General features: G+C 42.6%; 1 protein-coding gene and 1 pseudogene across 3 annotated transcripts in view; both read right to left on the bottom strand.

Moving 5' to 3' along the window:
* The window catches only part of LOC131164802 (protein SUPPRESSOR OF GENE SILENCING 3-like), a 43960-nt gene that overhangs the window by 5880 nt on the left and 16042 nt on the right, over positions 1–22038 (bottom strand). For 2 of the 3 annotated variants that reach the window (XM_058122266.1, XM_058122264.1), the window contains exons 2-4: positions 10361–11417; positions 9854–10148; positions 9415–9659 (exon numbers count right to left, since the gene is read on the bottom strand). In XM_058122266.1, coding sequence (XP_057978249.1) covers positions 9415–9659; positions 9854–10148; positions 10361–11401 — 1581 coding nt within the window. In that variant the 5' untranslated portion in view covers positions 11402–11417. The remainder of the gene's footprint in view (positions 1–9414; positions 9660–9853; positions 10149–10360; positions 11418–22038) is intronic. The other variant, XM_058122265.1, reaches the window with a different exon arrangement.
* Positions 13949–21708, bottom strand: LOC131164801 (heat shock cognate protein 80-like; annotated as a pseudogene).

Raw genomic sequence — 22038 nt, 5'->3', positions numbered from 1 at the left:
ATTTGACTGGTGAGGCATCTCTCATTACATTGCATCTCCCTTCATTGGTTCGTACTATCCCAATTGCCAATGGTACCTCTTGTTCCATTCATACCCAAGGCACTGCCTGTTTATCCTCGACTCTATCTTTATTCCCTATTTATTATGTTCCACAATTTTCCTATAACTTGTTATCTGTTAGCCATATTGCCAAACAATATAACTACACTGTGGTTTTCTTACCCAACTCTTGTTACTTGCAAGACCTGAGTTTGAGGAAGATTTTCGGCAGGGGCTTTGAAAGGGACGGGCTTTATACTTTGGCGATCTGCCTTCCTGTCCTGCATCCTCTTCTAGCTTTCGGGCATCTGTTTTGCCTTCTGATGTTTCCACTGTTTTCTCTTTAAAAACCTTGGATTTGTGGTATGCCCATTTGGGACATGCAAATTTTATATATTTGTGTTGGTTGGTTCCAGAATTTAATAAAGCTTGCAAGAATTTTAATTTTCAGTGTGCTACTTCTGAATTATCTAAGCATGTTCGTTCATCTTATTTGTCTCGTATGCACCGTTCTCTTGTAGCTTTTGATATTGTTCATAGTAATGCCTAGGGTCCCTTCGCTGTCTCCTTACTCACTCAGCATCGATATTATGTCACTTTTATCAACGATTACTCCCGTCGTACATGGGTCTACCTCATGAAAAATAAATCCAAAGTTTTCACTCATTTTTAAGCTTTCCTGTGAATAATTAAGACTCAATACAATACCGTGGTTCGTATCTTGAGGTTTGACAATGGCTATGAGTACCTCAGTAATTAGTTTCGTGCTGAGTTGTGTCAACAAGGTATTCTCCAACAGTTGACATATCCCTACACTCCTAAACCGAATGGTGTGGTTGAACGCAAAAATCGCCACATCATGTCTATTGTCCATTGTCTTCTTTGGGGAATGCAAATCCCCAAGTCTTATTGGCCTCACACTGTTCTCACTATAACCTATCTTCTCAATCATACCCTGAGTCGTGCATTGCAGAATTCTGCTCCACTTCATCTTTTGCATCCTAACATATCCCTTTTCTCCCTTCTTCCTAGAGTGTTTGGATGCACCTACTTTGTTCATGACTGGAGTTCTTCTCGGACCAAGCTTGATGATAAGGCCATCCAGTGCATTTTTCTAGGGTATTCCTCTATGTCTAAGGGATATCGTTGTTATGATCTTGTTGGTTAGCACACTTATCACTCTCTCAATGTCACGTTCCATGAGTCTACCCCCTTTTACACTAACTCCTCTCCTTCCATATCTTCACCAATGCCATCTCCACTTCCTCGACCTGAGCCTATCTTTCTCCCATTTGTACTATTGCCCTCTTCTCCGGTGTCGTTTTCATCTTCAGAGCCTCCTACCTCTGCCCCCACTAAGCAGGACCATATCTCTCTGATTCCACAGGTTTACACTCGCCGACCGCACCTTTTGGAGCCTCTGCCAACATCTTCACCGAGCTCAGGTATGTCTCCTATAGTCACCGATCCCCCTGCTCCCTCCTCACGATACCCTCCTCGAATTCGTCGAGCTCCTGATAGACTTTCTTTAGCCTATTATATTGACCACCCTCTCTTCCAATATCTTTCTTATCAGGATATTTCCTCGAGTTATCAAGCCTTTTTGGGACAAGTTGATGCTATTATCATACCTCGCTCAGTTCATGAGGCCCTCCAAGACCCCAAATAGGTTGCAGCCATGCGTACTGAGATGGAAGCTCTACATCAGCAGTATACTTGGGATCTTATTCCCCTTCCTTCAGGTGCGCGCACAATGGGCTATAAATGAGTGTTCACAATTAAGAACCTTGCAGATGGTAAAGTTGATAGGTATAAAGCCAACTTGGTGGCCAAGGGTTTTACGCAGATTCCAGGTCAAGATTTTCATGCTACATTTGCTCCTGTGGCGAAGCTTACTACTGTTCGCCTCCTGATCTCTTTGGCGGCTTCTTTCACTTGGCCTTTATATCAACTTGATGTCAAGAACGCCTTCTTGAATGGTGATCTTACTGATACTATTTACATGGATCCCCTTCCCGATTTTTCTACTCAGGGGGAGTATTCTGGAAAGGTGTGTAAATTGTGCAAGTCCTTATATGGGCTTAAGCAATCACCTCGTACATGGTTTAGAAGATTCAGTGATGTGGTTCCCTCTATGGGATTTATTCAGTGCCAGTCAGACCACACTTGCTTTATTAGGCATCTCTCCCATATTCCTTGCACCATTATCTCTATCTATGTGGATGATATTATTGTTACAGGTAATGACTTGTCTGGAATTGCTCATATTTGAAAGGACTTGGGGGACACCTTTGACATCAAGGATTTGGGACCCTTCAAGTATTTCTTGGGCATTGAGATAGCACACTCCCGCAAGGGCATTTCCCTCTCTCAGCAAAAATATGCCCTAGATCTCCTTATGGAGACTGGTATGTTGGGATGTCGGCCTACTTCTACGCCCCTGGATCCGAATATCTCCCTTTCTACAGAGTCTGGTGATCTATTGACAGACCCTTCGGTGTATCAGCGACTTGTTGGTCACCTCATCTATTTGACCAACACTCGGCCTAATTTGGCCTATGCAATGAGCCTAATAAGTCAGTTCATGCATTATCCCTGAACTTCACATCTTGATGCCGTCTATCACATCTTACAGTATGTAAAGACCTCACCTAGACTAGGATTATTCTATTCATCTGGAATACGACTAGGTCTTTCCGTGTTTACTGATGCTAACTATGTTGGGTCCAAGACTGATAGACGATCTACCTCAGGTATTTGTACTTTCAAGGGTGATCATCATCTTTCTTGGAAGAGTAAAAAGCAGGCGGTGGGTTCACGTTCTTCTACTGAGGCTGAGTATCGTGCTATGCCACAAGGTACCTGTGAGATCCTGTGGCTACGCTCTCTCCCATTTGAGATTGGTTTTCTTCTGACAGACTCTTCTTTGTTGTGTTGTGACAACAGTCTACTATATCTCTCTCTTCTAATTCAGTTCTGCATGAGAGGACCAAGCATATTGAGGTGGATATTCACTTCATCAAGGAAAAAGTTCGTTCTGGGATTATCTCTCCCCACTTTATCTCCTCCAAAGGCCAGGTTGTTGATATCTTCACCAAGTCTGTTGGCCCAAGTTTATTATAGATTGCTATCTCGAAGCTTCGACTTGTCAACATCTTCGTTTCAGCTTGAGGGGGAGTATTGAACATAGTGTATAGTTTTTTAGTCCCACATTGGAATGTAAGGATAACCTCACTCTCTTGTATAGATACATCTCAAAGTTGTAAGCTAAGTACACGAAGTGATATTCACTTCCTCTTGTATAGTTCTCTCTCTTTTACTTTCTTCTGTAGGGTACAATACTTGGTAGCTGTAACTATGTTTCTTCTCTATCCCTCAAAGCACAGCCCTCTCCCTCATCTTCTTGTTCTTCCTCTTCCTCCTCCTTCCATCATCCTTTATTTTTCTCTCTGTTATTCCTCCATCTGTATGTGTATTCCCCTAGGGCTTGTTTACATCATTTCTCTCCCTTATTAGAATCTTAATAGTATTAGACATAGAGAGAATACAATGAAAAATAGATTTTTTTTTTTTTTTGCCTCTCGTTTTGTAAAACACACTAGTCCAAACAAAGTCCTACTGTTCTACTTTGGTTTGGCGTCAGAGCAAATCACGATGACCCATGCCATAGCCATCTCAATCAAAGTGTCACCCCAAACTTGAGTTGCAGTCACTTCACTGTACTTTGCTGCTGCCATCAAAACGATTGCTCAGAGATCAACTGCACTACATTTTAACTGTAATCACCATTCCAACTCATAATCCCTTCATTCAGAACACCAGGTGATGCACTCATAGAAACCAGAGAATGTTCATTGTTAAAAAGTTCTGGGCCTTCAAGCCAAAATTACAGTCATCCAACCATTTTCAAAAACAGTATTGCTAAAAACATCTTCACACCTCCATAACCATCACCATCAGAAACAGAAACACCAATAAGCCTTTCAAACAAAATTTTACTTGCTGCCTCTGTCTGACCAGGTGTGTGGTCCAACATGCCAACTGAAATTTTCCTGACCACTACCCCTTCAGTTTTTGACCTTTTCCTAGGCTATTTTGACACACAGCCATCACCAACAGGCTTGTCATCCCCCAATCTGTCATTAGTCGGAAGACCATTGCCAACGGCTCACATGTGGCTGAGACACGTGGAATTTTCGACCCCTTTTCTGCTACTTCCAGATGGCAAAAAAAATCTTCTCTCCCAACCGGCATTTCATGCTATATTTTAAATCTGCCCAGTTGAAATTTGATTGTTCTGTGTTTGGCCCACATATGAGAAATGATTGTTGCTGCCAGGCTGCCAGCATCAAGAAACAGACCTTATTTCTGCCTGTTGTGGGTAGTCTGCAAGTATTTGTTGAATGTTTGTGGATATTCAAGATGGATAATTTGAAGATAGATTGTGAAAATGAGTCAAGTCTGAAAAAATTGCAAGGTTGTGCTTCAGGTATTAGGTGAGGTAAAAAATTTTCCCATATGATGTGATTAATGTTAAAAGGACTAGGAAATTAGCAAATTTGCATAATTCCAAGTTTCTCATTTCCATCTAAAAAGATTAACTAAACAAAGCTGCCCCTTTTTATACAAATTTCCTCTGGATAATTAGTTGCTTACATCCTTGTCCACTCCGTTAGTCCCCCATTTGTTATATAATGTATCACTGTCAAATTTTGTATATTGTGTTCAATAGTGTAGTGCGTGCACTACGAAACAACCTGATGTGACCCAATCAGTCCTGAGTCTGAATATAGGGCCAAGGCATGCACTACGTGTTGGAAGAAAGTGGTTTTCCAGAGTCTCACCCTATGGAGTTGATGCATGATAATCAAGCTGCTATTCAAATTTCATCCAACCCAATCTTCCACGAGAGAGCGGAAGAATCGAAGTTGACTGTTATTTTTTTCAAGAGAAACTTGTGCAGGAGCTTCTTGAAACCCACCATCTTGCTGCTCTGTTACTAATGCTTGGGTGCTCAAATTAAATTATCTTGTAACAAACTAGGAGCATATAATATTTATGCTCCAACTTAAGGGGGAGAGTTATTAGTCATTGATTATCAGTTCTTTAGTGTAATTACCCATGTTATTAACTAAGAGTGAGTTGAGGGATTATGGAGATTGCGATATACTTGACATGTATTATAAATAGAGTGGAAGACTAATGTCTGTAATTAGGTCTTCCAATTTACATAACACTCTGCCTACCCAGTATACTTATTTTCAGCATAGAATTAGATCAATATATGCATGAGGTTAACATTGTGTTGTATAATTTTCTGTTTTGTTGGGGTTACTTTGTAACTATGTGTATTAGTTCATTGCAGGATATAAATACTTGGTAGTTTTGTGTTTCTTCCCACCTCCTTTAGGTACAGACCCCTCCCTCATTTTTCTTTTTCCTACTTCCTTCATCTTTCTTCTTATTCACTGTCCTCTTTCTCTCTCCCTTATTTCTTTCTCTCTCTCTGTAATCCCCTACTGTTCTACGTCACAATATTGTTACTTGTTAGGAATCCATATTTATTTTATTTTTTTGCCACATGAGAGAGAGAGAGAGAGAGAGAGAGAGAGAATATCACCAACCAGTTGTGATTTGTATTGCGACAAACATGTATAATACAATACAAATGATTATAGACCAAATTTAAAAGAAAAAAATGGAATATGGTAGCTCACACAACATAATGAAATTCATCCCGAATACACAAGAGCATGTCAAAATGTAAAAAAATATTTAATTTTTAACAAGAAAATATCTTAGCTATTATTACTGCTCAGAGAAATTGTGACTACATGTGTATCAACAAATGCATGTAAAATACATGTTTGTGGGTCAGACAAGAACAAGGCTCCTCTTCTATAGTCCCTGCAACTTCCAATTTTAACTGTCGTTTTAGGTGCAAGACATGTTGGAAAGTGGATCCATGAGCAACAATCGCACAAGCAAAATATACAACCACAATACAAGACCAGATTTACGTGGTTCGGTCCACTGTGACCTACATCCACGGGAGAACACACAATTCACTATAACCGGGAGAATTACAAGGAGGAGGAGGCTACTGCCCTCAACTCAACTCTCTCTCTCTCTCTCTCTACAACACACACTCTGCCTCACCCTACTCTGCATACCACCACACCGCACTCTGCAACTCCCTCTCTTTGCACACACCACAGCACACAACTCACAACCTTGCCACACACAATTACACACACATACATTACATATATATACACAAATGGGAGGGGGAAAGTCACAGAAGGTGGCTGCAATTCAACATGGTAGGCAAAGTTTAATGGTCGTCGGTTTCTAGTGTCAACGATTGCGACTGGGTGGTGTGGCTGCCGACTCCAATACGAGCCACACCCTAACAATCTCCACCTTGGCGAGTATCAACTCTCAATTCCACCTTGATACGAATTTGATCAAGGCAAATCTTCATAACTTGGTTGAACCATCTGAACCGTGCAAAGAGCACCGCCTTCTTCATCGGCAAACCAAACTCGTTTGTTCGTTTCTGACGACGTCCCACTATCATCATTAGAGGTCAAACCACCAACCACTGTGATTCCCATCAACTGATACAGCCCACAAGACTCCTTCCTAGTAAATATCATTGAGTCACATTGGGTCACCTCCATAGCTCCACCTGCGACAGAGATTTGACAACCCTTAGAATCCAACCGACTAAGGGAGATCAAATTTCTTCGCATCCTTGGAACGAAGTTTACATCATCCAAAATACGGACCACTCGAACAGGCGTCTTCAGCTTCACAGATCCAATCCCTCTGACATCGCATGAAGGCCCATCACTGAGTGATACCGTACTGCAAACTTTTTTGAAAGAATGAAAAATTCTTTGTTAAAACAAACATGAACTGAACTCCCGAAGTCCAAAACCCATCCATCATCGTTTGGATTGCCATAAGCATTCATGTTCTTTCTCAACAATTTTCGGCACTCGCTTTTCATATGGTCATACTTCTTGCAATATCGACACTGCACATTATTTCGATTTTGTCGATGTAAGCTGCTCGCCGTTACAAGGACCTCATCATTATCATGTCATGTGACATGCTCTGATACATTGACACCATCCCGTGTCTTCTTTTCTTCTTTGTATCGTTTTCAATTTTCACAGTCCCTCTTGAAGTACCCTTTTTTATCACACCAATAACATACGACCTCGCTCGTATCTCGTCCTCTTGATTTTGAACACCATTGTTTACCTCTGAGTTTTCGATTTTTGCTTCTTCCTTGTCTCTTACTATTAGCTACCAAAGCTTGCTCATAAGAAGTCACAACCGGCTTTCTTAACGTCTCAGAATCTTGAAGTGATGCCATCACATCATCCAACTTCAAGGTATCCTTCCCCATGAGCAATGGGGTTATCAGACCATCAAATGAACCTGGTAGAGACAACAAAAGTAGAAGCGCTTTATCCTCTTCATCAATTTTTACACCGAGGCTCAACAACTGAGTCAAAATCTTGTTGTAATCATTTATGTGATCAAAAAGACTACTTCCCCCGTTCATTCGGAGTTGATAAAGTTTCTTCTTCAAAAACAACTTATTGGTAAGGGACTTCGACATATATATTTGCTCCAATTTCTTCCAGAGCTCCATCGGTGAGGTTTCATCTAGCACTAAATATTTGACTTCATTTGCCAGACACAATCGGATTGTGCTGACCGTCTTCATTTCTAATTCGGTCCAATCATCATCTTTGATATCATCTACCTTCTTCCTAATCAACAGCTTGATCAAGCCTTGTTGAACCAAAATAGTCTTCAACGTGCTTTGCCACAAGCTGAAGTTGTTTCGCCCATCAAACTTCTCCACCTCAAATTTTGAAGTGCCAACATCTACCATTCTACTTCAAATCTCACAAAACGGACATTGCCAATGGCTCTAGAATGGTCGAAAACCTTAGAAATGGTTCAAACCGTTCAGAAAACCGACCCGAAATAGCTCCAAAAGGCCCAGTCAAACTTCAGGTCAAACAGAATAATATAGTCAACTATCCGTCAAATTTAACAGAATATTCGCTCCTTTAATGGAATATTCCTGACGCCGTTAGCGGTCACTGACGCCGTTACTTGACACCGTCTACTGACGTGGCACCGTTGGGCCCACCTGCCATGGCACCAGGGCCCACCTATTGACGTGTCCTGTGGGGCCCACCGTGGGTCCCAGCTGCTGACATGGCACGATCCTGACTGCTGAGGTGGCTTAAGTCCCCCACTGACGTGGTTGCTGACTGTGCAACCGACTCAGCACTGACATAGCTCAATGACATGGCGCTACGTGGCCAGACTCTTTGCTAACGCAAATGCCGACTCAGATCTTACGTGGCAGCTGATGTCAGCATCTTCAACCTCCAAACGCTGTCGGACGTGCACCATCGCATGAGAGCTCACAATCCCACCTTCCGATTGCCGGCGCGTGAGAGCGCGTGAGCGCACTTCCAATCACCTACCGGCACATGTGGACGCGTGGCAACGCGATCTTTCCGTCGAGGGCATGTGTTGGCGCGTGTGGCATTTTCGAAGCTCCGTTCAAGCTCCGGTTACCTCCTATGGCTTCATCTCAATGAGAGGAATGTTTTGGTGACCTCAAAATTGAGTTTTCAGCAACTGTGCAAAGGCTCCAATCTGGGAATTTTGCTTCGATCTGGCGATTTTGCTCCAACCTCGCTCTAATACCATTTGTTGAAAAGTGGATCTACGAGCAACAATCGCACAAGCAAAATATAAAACCACAATACAAGACCAAATTTACGTGGTTCAGTCCACTGTGACCTACATCCACGAGAGAATACATAATCCACTATAATCGGGAGAATTACGAGGAGGAGGCTACTGTCCTCGACTCGACTCTCTCTCTCTCTCTCTCTCTCTCTACAACACACACTCTGCCTCACACTACTCTGCACACCACCACACCGCACTCTGCAACTCCCTCTCTCTACACACACCATAGCACGCAACTCACAACCTTACCACACACAATTACACACACATACATTACATATATATACACAAATGGGAGGGGAAAAGTCACAGAAGGTGGCTGCAATTCAACATGGTAGGCAGAGTTTGGTGGCTGTCGGTTTCCAGTGTCAACAAGTGCGGCTAAGTGGTGTGGCTGCCGACTCCAATATGAGCCACACCCTAGCAAGACAAACACTAGGATCTCAGAAACATGTAGAACCAACGGAAAAATGGCTTAAAAAATCCAATGCATAAAATACAACTAGCAATAAATTTATCTTGTTTAAACACTATAACCCACATCTTGCAACCTAAAATTAATCTATAATTCAAATATACCTCTTCTTTGTTTTGTTCATGCTGCATCTTGGTTCTTTGTCTCACAATACGATTTTCTTCTATGGTTTTGCGAAGCTTCTCGGTCACAATACCAAAAGACTCCTCCAAGGCTTTTGAACGCCTTTGTTCTCTAACAACCTTGTCCTTGAACAAGATAAGCTGCTGATTATCCTCACTCATTTGCTTCATCTGACTGACAACCATTTCTTGGTAGGACTTCATGTCAAATTTCAGTTTGGATTTGCCTAGACAAAATGCAACACGCAACAGCAAGAAATTGGATTAGCAAAATTCTATAAGGATCGTTATGAAATCCCAAGATCAACAAAAAATCAAACCACCACCATCACCACCTCGACCCCCTCCCCCTTTGGGCGAAAAAAGAAAAAGGAAAAAACAAACATAGGTCGGACTTGGGCAACCCAAACAGAGAGAGAACCTTGGGAATGCTGGTTGAAGATAGTCAAGTCTTCCTTCACTGCCATGTAACCATAAAGTTGCCGCTTCCCACCCGGATAGAATAGGACCCGACAACGATCCCAAGCATTCCTATCTGTTCCTTGCTCTTCAAAATGCTTATGCAGACGCTCTGCTTCTAAGTAACCCATCGCTGATGCTTCAAAAATCAACACACTCATCCCTCGATGTCCTTGTGGACCATATGAGTGTCGAGCTTTTATAGCAGCATATGAGCTGAAGTAATCGAGAAGCTCCTGATTTCCCATGCCAATCCACTGAAAATTCAATATAAGACAAAATAAATAAGCAAAAATACAATAAATACATAAACAAACAAATGGAATGAATTGCAATAATAAATCTAGCCAATCCCTTCATTAAATAACCCATTTTTGTGGCATTTTATAGTAAGAATGTATTTGAATTTTGAATAATAATTGATCTCAGATGTATTCTCTCATAAGAAAACAAGTAAATATGACTGCACCTTGTCATTTTCATCCTTTTCAAGTTTCGTGTTCATAACAACAACCATTGGTGGCCAAACAATTTCATAATCTTTGATTGTTGTCTGATTTAAGCCTTTCCATTTACCAAATGTTTCTCCAGAAAGTAAGACTGAAGTTCCCTTCCTACTCAGCTCCTCATTCAAAATTTTTGCTAATTCTCGGTGGAGCTTCACCCTTTTAGTCCTTTTGGTATTCGCATGTGAAATTAAGGGCTGCAGCCCTCGGTACCAGTCAATAGCACCAGGACCACCATGGCATGCTGGACAATGCCATTGCCTTGCTGGTTCATTGATCTCATCAACAGTTAACTTATCTAAGATTTCAAAGAATTTTTTGAACCATTTATTCTTCTTTTGTGTCTCATGGCTCTTTTGACTTGTATCAGAATCAAAGCCATCACTAAAGAAATCATCATCACTGTCATCAATAGCATCAGAGTCATTATCTTTGTCATTATCTTTGTCATCACCAACATCAATATCATCGTCTCTGCCACCATCATCAACGTCTTTGCCCCTTACATCTTCAGACCCTTTCAGCTGCACAGCAGTAGCTCTAGAAGACCAATTCCATCCTCCCACCATAGGTGGAGGAATAACAGCTGGTGGGGCCACATGATTGTTCTCAAATCCTCTATTAAATGACTGGGGCCTTAGACCCCCTCTACCAGCTGGTCTCTTAGAATCAGCAAATTGTGTAGGCCAGGTATTGCCAGATGCCTTTCCAGGACCATCATTACACATGCCTAGCTTCTGAATTACATCCGGGTGTCCCCATGCTTTGGAATTTGAATTCTGAGGAATGCAAGCCTTTGCAGAACTGCTTCCAGCTCTGTTTTTGGACTTCCTGGCACAAACCTCCCACTCACCATCATCAGATGAGGCCAAGTTAGCATCTGCCACACCACGACTCAACTGATCAACTGTAGGGCTTTCAGATACATAATTCCCCCCAAGTGACAAATTAGCATTAGGACCAATATTGAAAGGCTTTCCACCCTCTCTTCTTGAACTCATCATAGTCTGCAGATCTATGCTGTATCATAGAGGATGAAAATCCCCATCAGATTATTTATAGGCAATAGAAGAGAGAGAAATGAAGTTTATCATATACAAATTAGTTATACTGCAAAAGATACTGCATCAGAAGGCTAACACATATATGATAAAAATGTGAAGATGAATGATTGACGTAGACACATGTTTTATGCACTGAAAGTCACTAGATATTGTTCTTTCAAACATTAGACGATTGATTGACGCACACACAACATGTGTTATGCACTGAAATTCACTATATATTGTACTTTCAAACATTAGCATGCTCAATAACTTGAAGAGGAAAAGAAACATAAATATTTATTGACTACTAAACAAACTGATCTTATCATTTTTTTTTAGTTGATAAAACAAGTCTATTAAAAAAGAATACACAATTACAATGAAATGAGAATAAGGAATCCCTCAATAAAATTCGCAAAAGAATGAGCCCAAAAAGAAGCAAGAAAAATAACTTTCTTACAAAGCAATCTTGGTTAAGTCTTTTGATCTTTAAAAACTCTAGCATTCCTATTCAGAAAAAGTGACCAGAGGATTGTAAAAGCAGTCCCAAAATATACTCTCTCTTCTTCTTCCTGAAACCCCAAAACTTCACCTTCAAAAAATCCTGAATTGTAGCTTGAGACACCCAAACCTCACCAGAGTATGAAAACAAATTGTTCCACATCAATCTTATCATTTTTCAACATAGACAATTAACAGAACATTGCAGATTGTATGGTGGATAAAGTAGTCCACACATTCTACAATTTGCATCACACTGTCACAGAAACATTGAAAAGCAAGCATACTTAAAATTGGCACTTATTAAATGATTACTTGAGCACTCCAACAACTTAATTTTATAAGCAGTGCATAAGCAAACAAACAACGAGCTCTCCTCTCCAGCATCAAATGAACAAAAGAGCTAAAATCTTTCAAAAAGTATTACACCGAAATATTCTATGTTTTTACCACATTCAATAGTCTACGATTAAACATCTAAATTGTCTATTCTATTAATAGATAGAAGTCCCCTTCTTTTCCTCTGGAGAAAACAATTTTGAAGGCTAAAGTTCCTCTAAAATTAAGGAGTTCACTTGTTGACTTGAACTTTGGTTCTCAACAAAATTTGCACTAATGGAGTGCTGCAGGAGGAGACCTAATGAGGCAATCAACCTGAATATCTGGGTGATGTGCTTAGCCTCCAATGAGAATAGCAAGTACTTGGTTCTTCATCATCAAGTGGCCACACAGCTATAATAGTTTTCTATAATTTCTGGTGAGTTGCATCAACATGATGAGCGTGAGCTTTTATAAAGTTACGGATTTTGGCAAGAGTAAGAAAAGAAAAATTCTGTAGCAATGTGCTTGATTTTCTATTCTTTGGATAAAAGGAAAGGAACAATAGAATTTGGAAGATTAGGTTATGGCTCCCCATTTTCCGTGGGGTAGACTAGTTTTTCTTGCTTCTCTTTGACCTTTAGCCTAGGATGTGTTTTGGGGCACTTCTTTGTTCAGTCTGCAAAATAATTGGAAGGTTGTTGTAATTCTCTCCTATTTGTAGGTGGACAGCTTGATCTCTTACACTTATAATTTCTTCTTCTTGCTTGATAAGTTTCTTTTCCAAACTTAAAAAAATATTTGCAGAAAATGATGTTTGAACTCTTAAGATTCAATCAAGTCGCAATAACAAGTTTATTCCAGTTAAATTATTTCACCTTGTTTGCATGGTGATACATACCAAATAGATGCCAGTAAGAATAGTAAAATAACACCTCCCTAATGGGGAACTAGAGCTTAAGCTATTAGGTTGTGGACCAACAATGTATATTAGGCCTTAACACTCCCTTGCATGTGCAGCCCAACAGCATGTGCACCCATTTTATGGAATAAGATGATTCTTAACAAATAAACAATAACTTGGGCAACAAGACTAGAACCCAGGCCCTCCTCACAACCTGACTCTAACACCATGTTAGAATACCACTTCACCTAAAATCTTAAGCTATTAGGTTGTGGACCTTAGCACATATGAAATGGAAGAAAAGGCAGGCTACTGTGAAACAACTTCCAAAGGCTTGCGTGAGTAGCATTGCCACTCCCTCTAGAATCCACTCTTAACTCCACATTCCATACTAACTCCTTATTACTTGATGCCATAAAGAATTAGGTTCAAAATTCTAAAGGTGATCTCCATAACCATTTCCCAGAAAAGGAGATATTTTTAGAAACCACATTACCAAGCCTCTGACCTCACCCGGGCCTTAGACCTCCTAACAACATCCCAGCTCTATCGAAATGCATGGGAGACAAGAGAAAGTGGAATTATTTCTCATGCTTTCCTATGGAAGTTTGTTCCCTAGGTAGCAAGTCATTTCTTCCCTCTCAACCATATCAAAGTTTTTTTTTTTTTTATACTAATAATTTCTTCACTGGAGCCACCCCGCAACCATAAGAGAAAAAAAACACAAAACCACAGCATCTAACAATAAGAACTAATATAAGGAGTTTGGCAAAAAAAAATTAAAATTAAAATTAAGTTTAATCAACTTCCTCCATCTTGCTGCCCTCAGCATCAGCCTCAACATCTTCAAGAGGAGGCAAGTCCACATCAGCTTCCGCGGCATCTTCATCAATGCTCAGACCGAGCTTCAGCATCTTGTGGATCTTGTTTCCGAAGGTGTTGGGATCATCAAGGCTGAACCCAGACGTGAGGAGAGCAGTCTCAAAAAGCAGCAAGACCAAGTCCTTAACAGACTTGTCATTCTTATCAGCATCAGCCCTCTTCCTGAGTTCCTCCATGATGGGATTCTCTGGGTTGATTTCCATGGTCTTCTTGCTTGACATGTAACCATCCATGCTTGAGTCTCTGAGAGCCTGCACCTTCATGATCCTTTCCATATTAGCAGTCCATCCGTACTCCCCAGTAACCAAACAGCAGGGAGAGTCCACAACACGGTCAAAAACAATGACCTTCTCAACCTTGTCACCCAACACGTCCTTGATGACGTTGCAAAGACCCTCAAACTTCTCCTTGAGAACTTCCTTCTTTTCCTTCTCATCCTCACTCTCATCTAGCTTCAGGCCTTCCTTGGTTGCTGAGACCAGCTTCTTTCCCCCACAGCATATTCATCAATGGCATCAACCATGAAAAGAACCTCATATCCCTTCTTCTTCAACTTTTCCAGGAATGGGGAGTTCTCCACAGCCTTTTTGCTCTCACCAGTAATGTAGTAGATATCATTCTGGCCCTCCTTCATCCTTGTCACATAGTCCTTCAGGCTGGTTAACTCATCCCCACTCTTGGTAGAGTGGTAAACGGAGCAGTTCAGCAAGCTTTGTTTTGTTTTGGGAGTCCTCATGGATGCCAAGCTTCAGGTTCTTAGAGAAAGCCTCATAGAATATGTTATAGTCATCCTCGTTCTCAGCAATTTCAAAGAAGAGCTCAACGCATTTCTTGACCAAGTTCTTGCAGATAACCTTCAAGATTTTGTTCTGCTGTAGCATCTCCCGGAAAATGTTGAGAGGAAGGTCCTCAGAGTCCACAATACCCTCCACAAATCCAAGATATTCCGGGATCAACTCTTCACAGTTGTCCATGATAAAGATGGCAGACATAAAGCTTAATGTTGTTCGGCTTCTTCCTTGAGTCAAAGAGATCAAAAGGTGCCCTCTTTGGTACAAAGAGAATAGCCTTAAACTCAAGTTGGCCCTCCACAGAAAAGTGTTTGACAGCCAAGTGCTCCTCCCAATCATTGGTGAAACTCTTGTAGAATGCAGCATACTCTTCCTTTGTGATCTCCTCTGGCTTTCTCATCCAGATGGGCTTCTGCTTGTTCACCAAAGACCACTCGTGGGACACCTCCTTGATTTTCTTCTTTTTCTTCTCCTCCTTCTCCTTCTCTTCATCAACCTCCTCAACCTTTCTGTTGAATTTGCAGGTGTGGAGATGCCGACAGCCGCACCAACCCAGCCACCACCTTTGACAGTGAAGACCGGCGGCCACCTACGCTGCAGATTTTGTTGAAATCTGCAGCCACCCTCTTTGAACTCTCCGCTCCCTCTTGTATATATATACGTGTGTGTGTGTGGAGTGGTGAGATTGCTCTGTGTTGTAGTGAGTTGTGAGAGGTGTGTGTGGGTTGCAAAAGAGTGTATGTGTAGTGTGCTGAGAGTGCAGAGAGAAGTGCAGAGAGCAGAGAATTGTGGTGAGAGAGAGAGTTGAGCAGTGGCTCCTCCTTGTATTGTTTCTCCCAGCTTATAGTGCAGTGGTGTGTGCTCCCGTGGACGTAGGTCAGTTTGGACCGAACCACGTAAATCCGGTGTTCCATCGTGGATGTGCTTGTATTTTTCTTTGTGCGTGATTGTTGCTCCAGGTTTAATCCCCCAACAATTGGTATCAGAGCTTTGGTTGGAGTAAAATCGCCAGATCGAGAAAAATTCCGGATTTTGAGCCTCTGTCCAGTAGCTCAAATTTTGATTTCGAGGCTGCCATCAATCTCTCCTCGCCGAGACGAATCCAACAAAGGTAACCGGAGCTCAAACAGAGCTCAGAAGAAGCCGCATGCGCCCACACGCGCAACCGGCGTAAATTCCGCCCTGCCACGCGCCTTCACGCGCCCTCACCTGGTCAGGAGAAATACTCACGCGCACCCACGCGCCAGAGAAAGTCCGGCGAGCGTTTCGGAGGTTGAAGACGCTGACGTCAGCGTCCGCATCAGCCAGACCCCGCCACGTCAGGGCGCCACGCCAGCGCCCTGTCAGAGCGCTATGTCGGCGCCACGTGGCGCCAAGTAAGCGGGCAAGTCAGCGCTGTGTCAGCGCCACGTCAGCAGGGGACCGGTGACACGTCATCGCGCACGTCAGCAGCTGAGTCAGCCGCCACGTCAGCCTCGGACCCACGCCAAGTTAGTGCCACGTCATCAAGTGGCCCCACGTGCCACGTCAGCAATGGGCTCCACGTGCCACATCAGCAGGGTTGACCAGAGTTGACCGAAACCTTGACCGGGTTTTTCAAAGCCATTTCGGGTCCGTTTTTCGAGCGACTTAAGCCATTTCTAGGGTTTTCGGTCGTTTCGGATCCAACCGTGTTGTCCGATTGAGCTAATTCCATCTCTAGATCAGCGAATCGAGATGTCAAATGAAAAGAGCTCTCACATCGAGATGTTTGATGGCACGAACTTCGGTTTCTGGAAAATGCAGATCGAGGACTTCTTGTTTGGTAAGGAGTTGCACTTACCATTGATGGAGAAGCCAGAGTCCATGAAGGAGAGCGAGTGGGAGTTGCTTGACAGAAAAGCCCTCGGAGCCGTGAGGATGACGTTGACAAAGTCTGTTGCCTTCAACATCAAGCACTTGACAACCACCAAGTCCCTTATGGATGCGCTATCTAACATCTACGAGCAGCCATCAGCCGCAAACAAGGTACATCTCATGGAAAGACTGTTTACCATGAGCATGTCTGCAGGTGAAAGCTTCAGCAGACACTTAAATAATTTCAACGAGTTGTCGGATCAACTCGCCTCGGTCGGGATTACCTTTGACAGTGAGATCCGTGCCCTATTAATTCTCAGTCAGCTGCCTGAGAGTTGGAAAGGTATTGTTACTGCGATCAGTAGCTCTGCAAGAAAATCGAAGCTGAAATACGACGAGGTTATCAGCATGATTTGGACAGAGGAGATCAGAATGCAGTCGAACAACGACTCCACTTCAAATTCAGTTTCGAATGTGGAAAACCAGGGAAAGGGAAGCAGGCATGGACGATCTAACAATCGTGGTAGATCCAGGACCAGGCGGTCCAAATCCAGAGATTCCAGAGGTACTCAGGACACAGGTTCTCAGAGTAGAAAAGTTATTGAGTGCTGGAATTGTGGAAAGACTGGTCATTACAAGAACCAGTGTAGAAGTCAAAAGAAAAGGATGAGGGCAAAGACAGAAGCAAATATTGCTTCCGAAATTGATGATTTGTTGATCTGCTCTTTGGAGAGCAAAAAGGAGTCTTGGGTGTTAGACTCTAGAGCTTCATTCCATGCCACTTGCAGCAGAGATTGCCTAGAGGAGTATACATCAGGTAATTTCGGTAAAGTATATCTGGGCAATGATCAACCTTACGACATTGCCGGTAAGGGGACAGTGAAGATCAAAATGAACGGGTCAATATGAAAGCTAAAGGATGTCAGACATATTCCAGACGTGAGGAAGAATTTGATCTCAGTCGATCAATTGGCAGATGAAGGTTATAACACATCTTTCATTGGTGATGATGGAAGATTTCGAAGGGTGCATTGACAATTGCTCGAGGTAAGAAAAGTGGTACTCTTTATGTAACTCCTGATACATGTATGTCTATTACAGTTGCTACAGGAAATGATGATAGCAACCTATGGCATCAACGACTCGGACACCTGAGTGAGAAGGGACTCAAGGTGATGCACTCAAAGGGTAAGTTGAGTGATTTACAGTCAGTGAAGATCGACACATGTGAGGATTGCATATTTGGGAAACAGAAGAGAATTAGTTTCCAGGAAAATATCAGTACCCCGAAGAAGGAGAGACTTGAGCTAGTCCATTCAGATGTATGGGGACCAACAACCATTTCGTCTACAGGAGGAAAGCATTACTTCGTCACATTTATCGATGATCATTCGCGGAAGGTATGGGTTTACTTCCTAAAGTATAAATCTGATGTTTTTTATGCTTTTAAAAATTAGAAAGCGATGGTAGAAAATGAAATTGGTTTGAAAATCAAAAGGCTGAGAACTGATAACGGTGAAGAGTATGTTGACACCGAGTTCAAGAAATTCTGCTATGAGCACGGCATCAGAATGGAAAGGACTGTGCCAGGTACTCCTCAACACAATGGCGTAGCCGAGCAGATGAACAGAACGTTGACAGAAAAAGCCAGAAGCATGCGTATGCAGTCAGGCTTGCCAAAGATGTTTTGGGCACATGCAGTCAATACAGCAGCTTATTTGATTAATAGAAGTCCTTCAATACCATTGGACTATTGCTTACCAGAAGAAGTTTGGAGTAACAAAGAGGTAAGACTTTCACATTTGAAAGTTTTTGGCTGTGTTGCATATGTACATATCAATGATCATGTCAGGGATAAGCTGGATCCAAAATCCCGGAAATGCACTTTCATCGGTTATGGTGGAGATGAATTTGGATACCGCATTTGGGATGATGAAAACAAAAAGGTGATCAGAAGCAGAGATGTGATTTTTGATGAAAAGGTGATGTACAAAGATAGGCACACAGCTAAATCCACCGAACCAGTTCAGAGAGAATCAACCTGTGTAGATATGGATGATGTCCCAAAGTGTGTCGGGACACAACAACAAAATGCCGAGAATCCTCAGGTGGAGGAACCAATGGAGCAGATTGTCGCATCACCGTCTCCTACTCCAGCTCCGGAGCTTAGGAGATCTACTCGGCCCCATGTACCAAACAGAAGGTATATAGATTATTTACTTCTTACAGATGAAGGAGAGCCCGAATGCTATGGTGAAGCATGTCAGGCAGGAGATGCGAGCAAGTGGGAGCTTGCAATGAAGGACGAGATGAAGTCCCTCACCTCCAACAGAACGTGGGAACTAGCTGAGTTGCCCAAAGGTAAAAAGGCCCTTCACAACAAGTGGGTGTACAGAATCAAAGAGGAGCATGACGGCTCCAGGAGATACAAGGCTCGGTTGGTAGTTAAAGGCTTCGAGCAGAATGAAGGAATTGACTACACCGACATTTTTGCACCAGTTGTGAAGTTGACAACCATCAGATCTGTTCTGAGTATTGTTGCCTCAGAGGGTTTACATCTTGAGCAGTTAGATGTGAAGACGGCGTTTCTTCACGGTGATCTTGATGAGGAAATCTACATGCATCAACCAGAAGGATTCTCAGCGAAAGGTAAAGAGAATTTGGTGTGCAGGTTAAAGAAGAGCTTGTACGGTCTCAAACAAGCTCCCAGACAATGGTACCGGAAATTTGACGGCTTTATGCACAGGAATGATTTTCTAAAGTGTAATGCCGACCACTGTTACTACTTCAAGAGGTATCGATATAGCTATATCATTCTGTTGTTATATGTGGATGACATGTTGATCGCAGGACCAGATATAGAAGAGATCAGGAAATTGAAGCTGCAATTGTCAATGGAATTTGACATGAAAGACTTAGGCTCAGCGAAGCAGATACTTGGGATGCGAATCTCCAGAGATAAGCGACAAGGAACATTGCAGCTATCTGAGTCGGAGTACATTGGCCGTGTTCTACAGAGGTTTAACATGAGCAACGCCAAAGCAGTAAATACACCTTTGGGAGGACACTTTCACCTCTCCAAGGATCAGGTTCCCCAGACTGATGAAGAGAAGGACTTCATGGCTAAGGTACCTTACGCCTCAGCCATTGGAAGTCTCATGTACGCTATGGTTTGTATAAGACCAGATATTGGCCAAGCAGTGGGAGCAGTCAGTAGATTCATGTCTAATCCAGGAAAGACTCACTAGGAAGCAGTGAAGTGGATCTTCAGGTACCTCAGAGGCACTACTGATAAGTGCTTATGTTTCGGCAAAGGAGAATTGAAAGTCAAAGGGTATGTAGATGCCGATTTTGCTGATGAAATTGATCACCGCAGGAGCACCACCAGATACGTATTCATTGTTGGCACAACAGCTGTTAGTTGGATGTCGCAGATACAAAAGATTGTAGCCCCATCCACTACAGAAGCTAAGTACGTAGCAGTGACAGAAGCCAACAAAGAGATGATTTGGCTTCAGGGTTTGTTGACAGAGCTTGGGTTAAAGCAGGAGAGGAATGTTTTGTACAGCGACAGTCAGAGTGGGATACATCTGGCAAAGAACTCTGCATTTCATTTCAGAACCAAACATATCGGATTGCGTTATCACTTCATCAGATCTCTATTAGAGGATGGAGTACTGACACTTGAAAAGATTCAAGGCAGCAGAAATCCAGCTGACATGTTGACCAAGGTGGTAACTACAGAGAAACTGAAGTTATGCTCAACTTCAGTTGGTCTTCATGATTGAAGACAGACATGAGCACAACATTTGCATATACACTGGTTGAGATGCTGTCTCCGCCTCCAAGTGGGAGATTGTTGAATTTGCAAGTGTGGAGCCGCCGATAGCCGCACCAACCCAGCCACCACCTTTGACAGTGAAGACCGGCGGCCACCTACGCTGCAGATTTTGTTGAAATCTGCCGCCACCCTCTTTGAACTCTTCGCTCCCTCTTGTATATATATACGTGTGTGTGTGGAGTGGTGAGATTGCTATGTGTTGTAGTGAGTTGTGAGAGGTGTGTGTGGGTTGCATAAGAGTGTATGTGTAGTGTGCTGAGAGTGCAGAGAGAAGTGCAGAGAGCAGAGAGTTTTGGTGAGAGAGAGAGTTGAGCAGTGGCTCCTCCTTGTATTGTTTCTCCCAGCTTATAGTGCAGTGGTGTGTGCTCCCGTGGACGTAGGTCAGTTTGGACTGAACCACGTAAATCCGGTGTTCCATCGTGGATGTGCTTGTATTTTTCTTTGTGCGTGATTGTTGCTCCAAGTTTAATCCCCCAACACTTTCCTTCCACTTCCTTCTTTTCTTCCTCATCCTCATCATCTAAAATTTCCTTTTCAGTGGTCTTCTCAATCCACAAAGAGATTGGGTAGCTGATGAACTCAGAGTGCTTCTTAATCAGATCCTTGAGCCTACGCTCCTCAAGGTATTAAAGCTGGTCATCCTTAAGGAAGAGAGTTATCTTGGTACCTCTGCCGAGTTTATCACCAGAGATGTCTCTGGTAACAGTGAATGACCCACCAGCCTGGGATTCCCAGACATACTGCTCATCATCATTGTACTTGGTGGTAACAATGACCTTCTTAGCAACCAGGTAGGCTGAGTAGAAGCCAACACCAAACTGCCCAATCATGCTAACATCAGCACCAGCAGCAAGGGCTTCCATGAACTCCTTTGCCCCAGACCTTGCAATGGTTCCAAGATTGTTTACCAAATCAGCCTTGGTCATTCCAATTCCACTGTCAATGATTGACAAGCTATTGTTGGTCTTGTCAGGAATAATGTGAATGAAAAGTTCTAGTTGAGCATCTAGCTTCCTCTTGTCCGTCAAGCTCTCAAAACGGATCTTGTCCAGAGCATCGGAAGCGTTGCTGATGAGCTTGCGAAAAAAGATCTCCTTGTTGCTGTAGAAGGTGTTGATGATCAAGCTCAGGAGCTGGTTGATCTCGGCCTGGAATGCAAACGTCTCCGCTTCCGCCATTTCTCTCTCTCGCACTCTCTCCACGCTGAAGAAAAAGAGGAAGAAGAAACAGCAGATGGGAAGCAGAGACGCAACTCGTATCAAAGTTGGTAATGGTAATAGGGTACGTTTTTGGGAGAATGTGTTGGGTGAGGTCCCATTCAAGTTGAAGGTGCTCTGATTGTTTAAGATTTCTTCCATCCATAGTGCATCTATGATCTCTTTCGTTTCTTCTAAGTGACGCCCTCTTTCATGGTATTTCCATTTTTTTAGGAATCTTAGTGAAAAAATGGTAAACAAGATTAACACATTGCTTTTCATATTGGACAAGTTTGTCCCTATAGGGGGGATGAGATAGTGCGGGA

Source organism: Malania oleifera, chromosome 9 (genome assembly GCF_029873635.1).
Source record: "Malania oleifera isolate guangnan ecotype guangnan chromosome 9, ASM2987363v1, whole genome shotgun sequence".
Taxonomy (NCBI): domain Eukaryota; kingdom Viridiplantae; phylum Streptophyta; class Magnoliopsida; order Santalales; family Ximeniaceae; genus Malania; species Malania oleifera.
The sequence above is the reverse complement of the archived record's forward strand: the minus strand, read 5'-3'. Positions and strand labels throughout refer to the sequence as shown.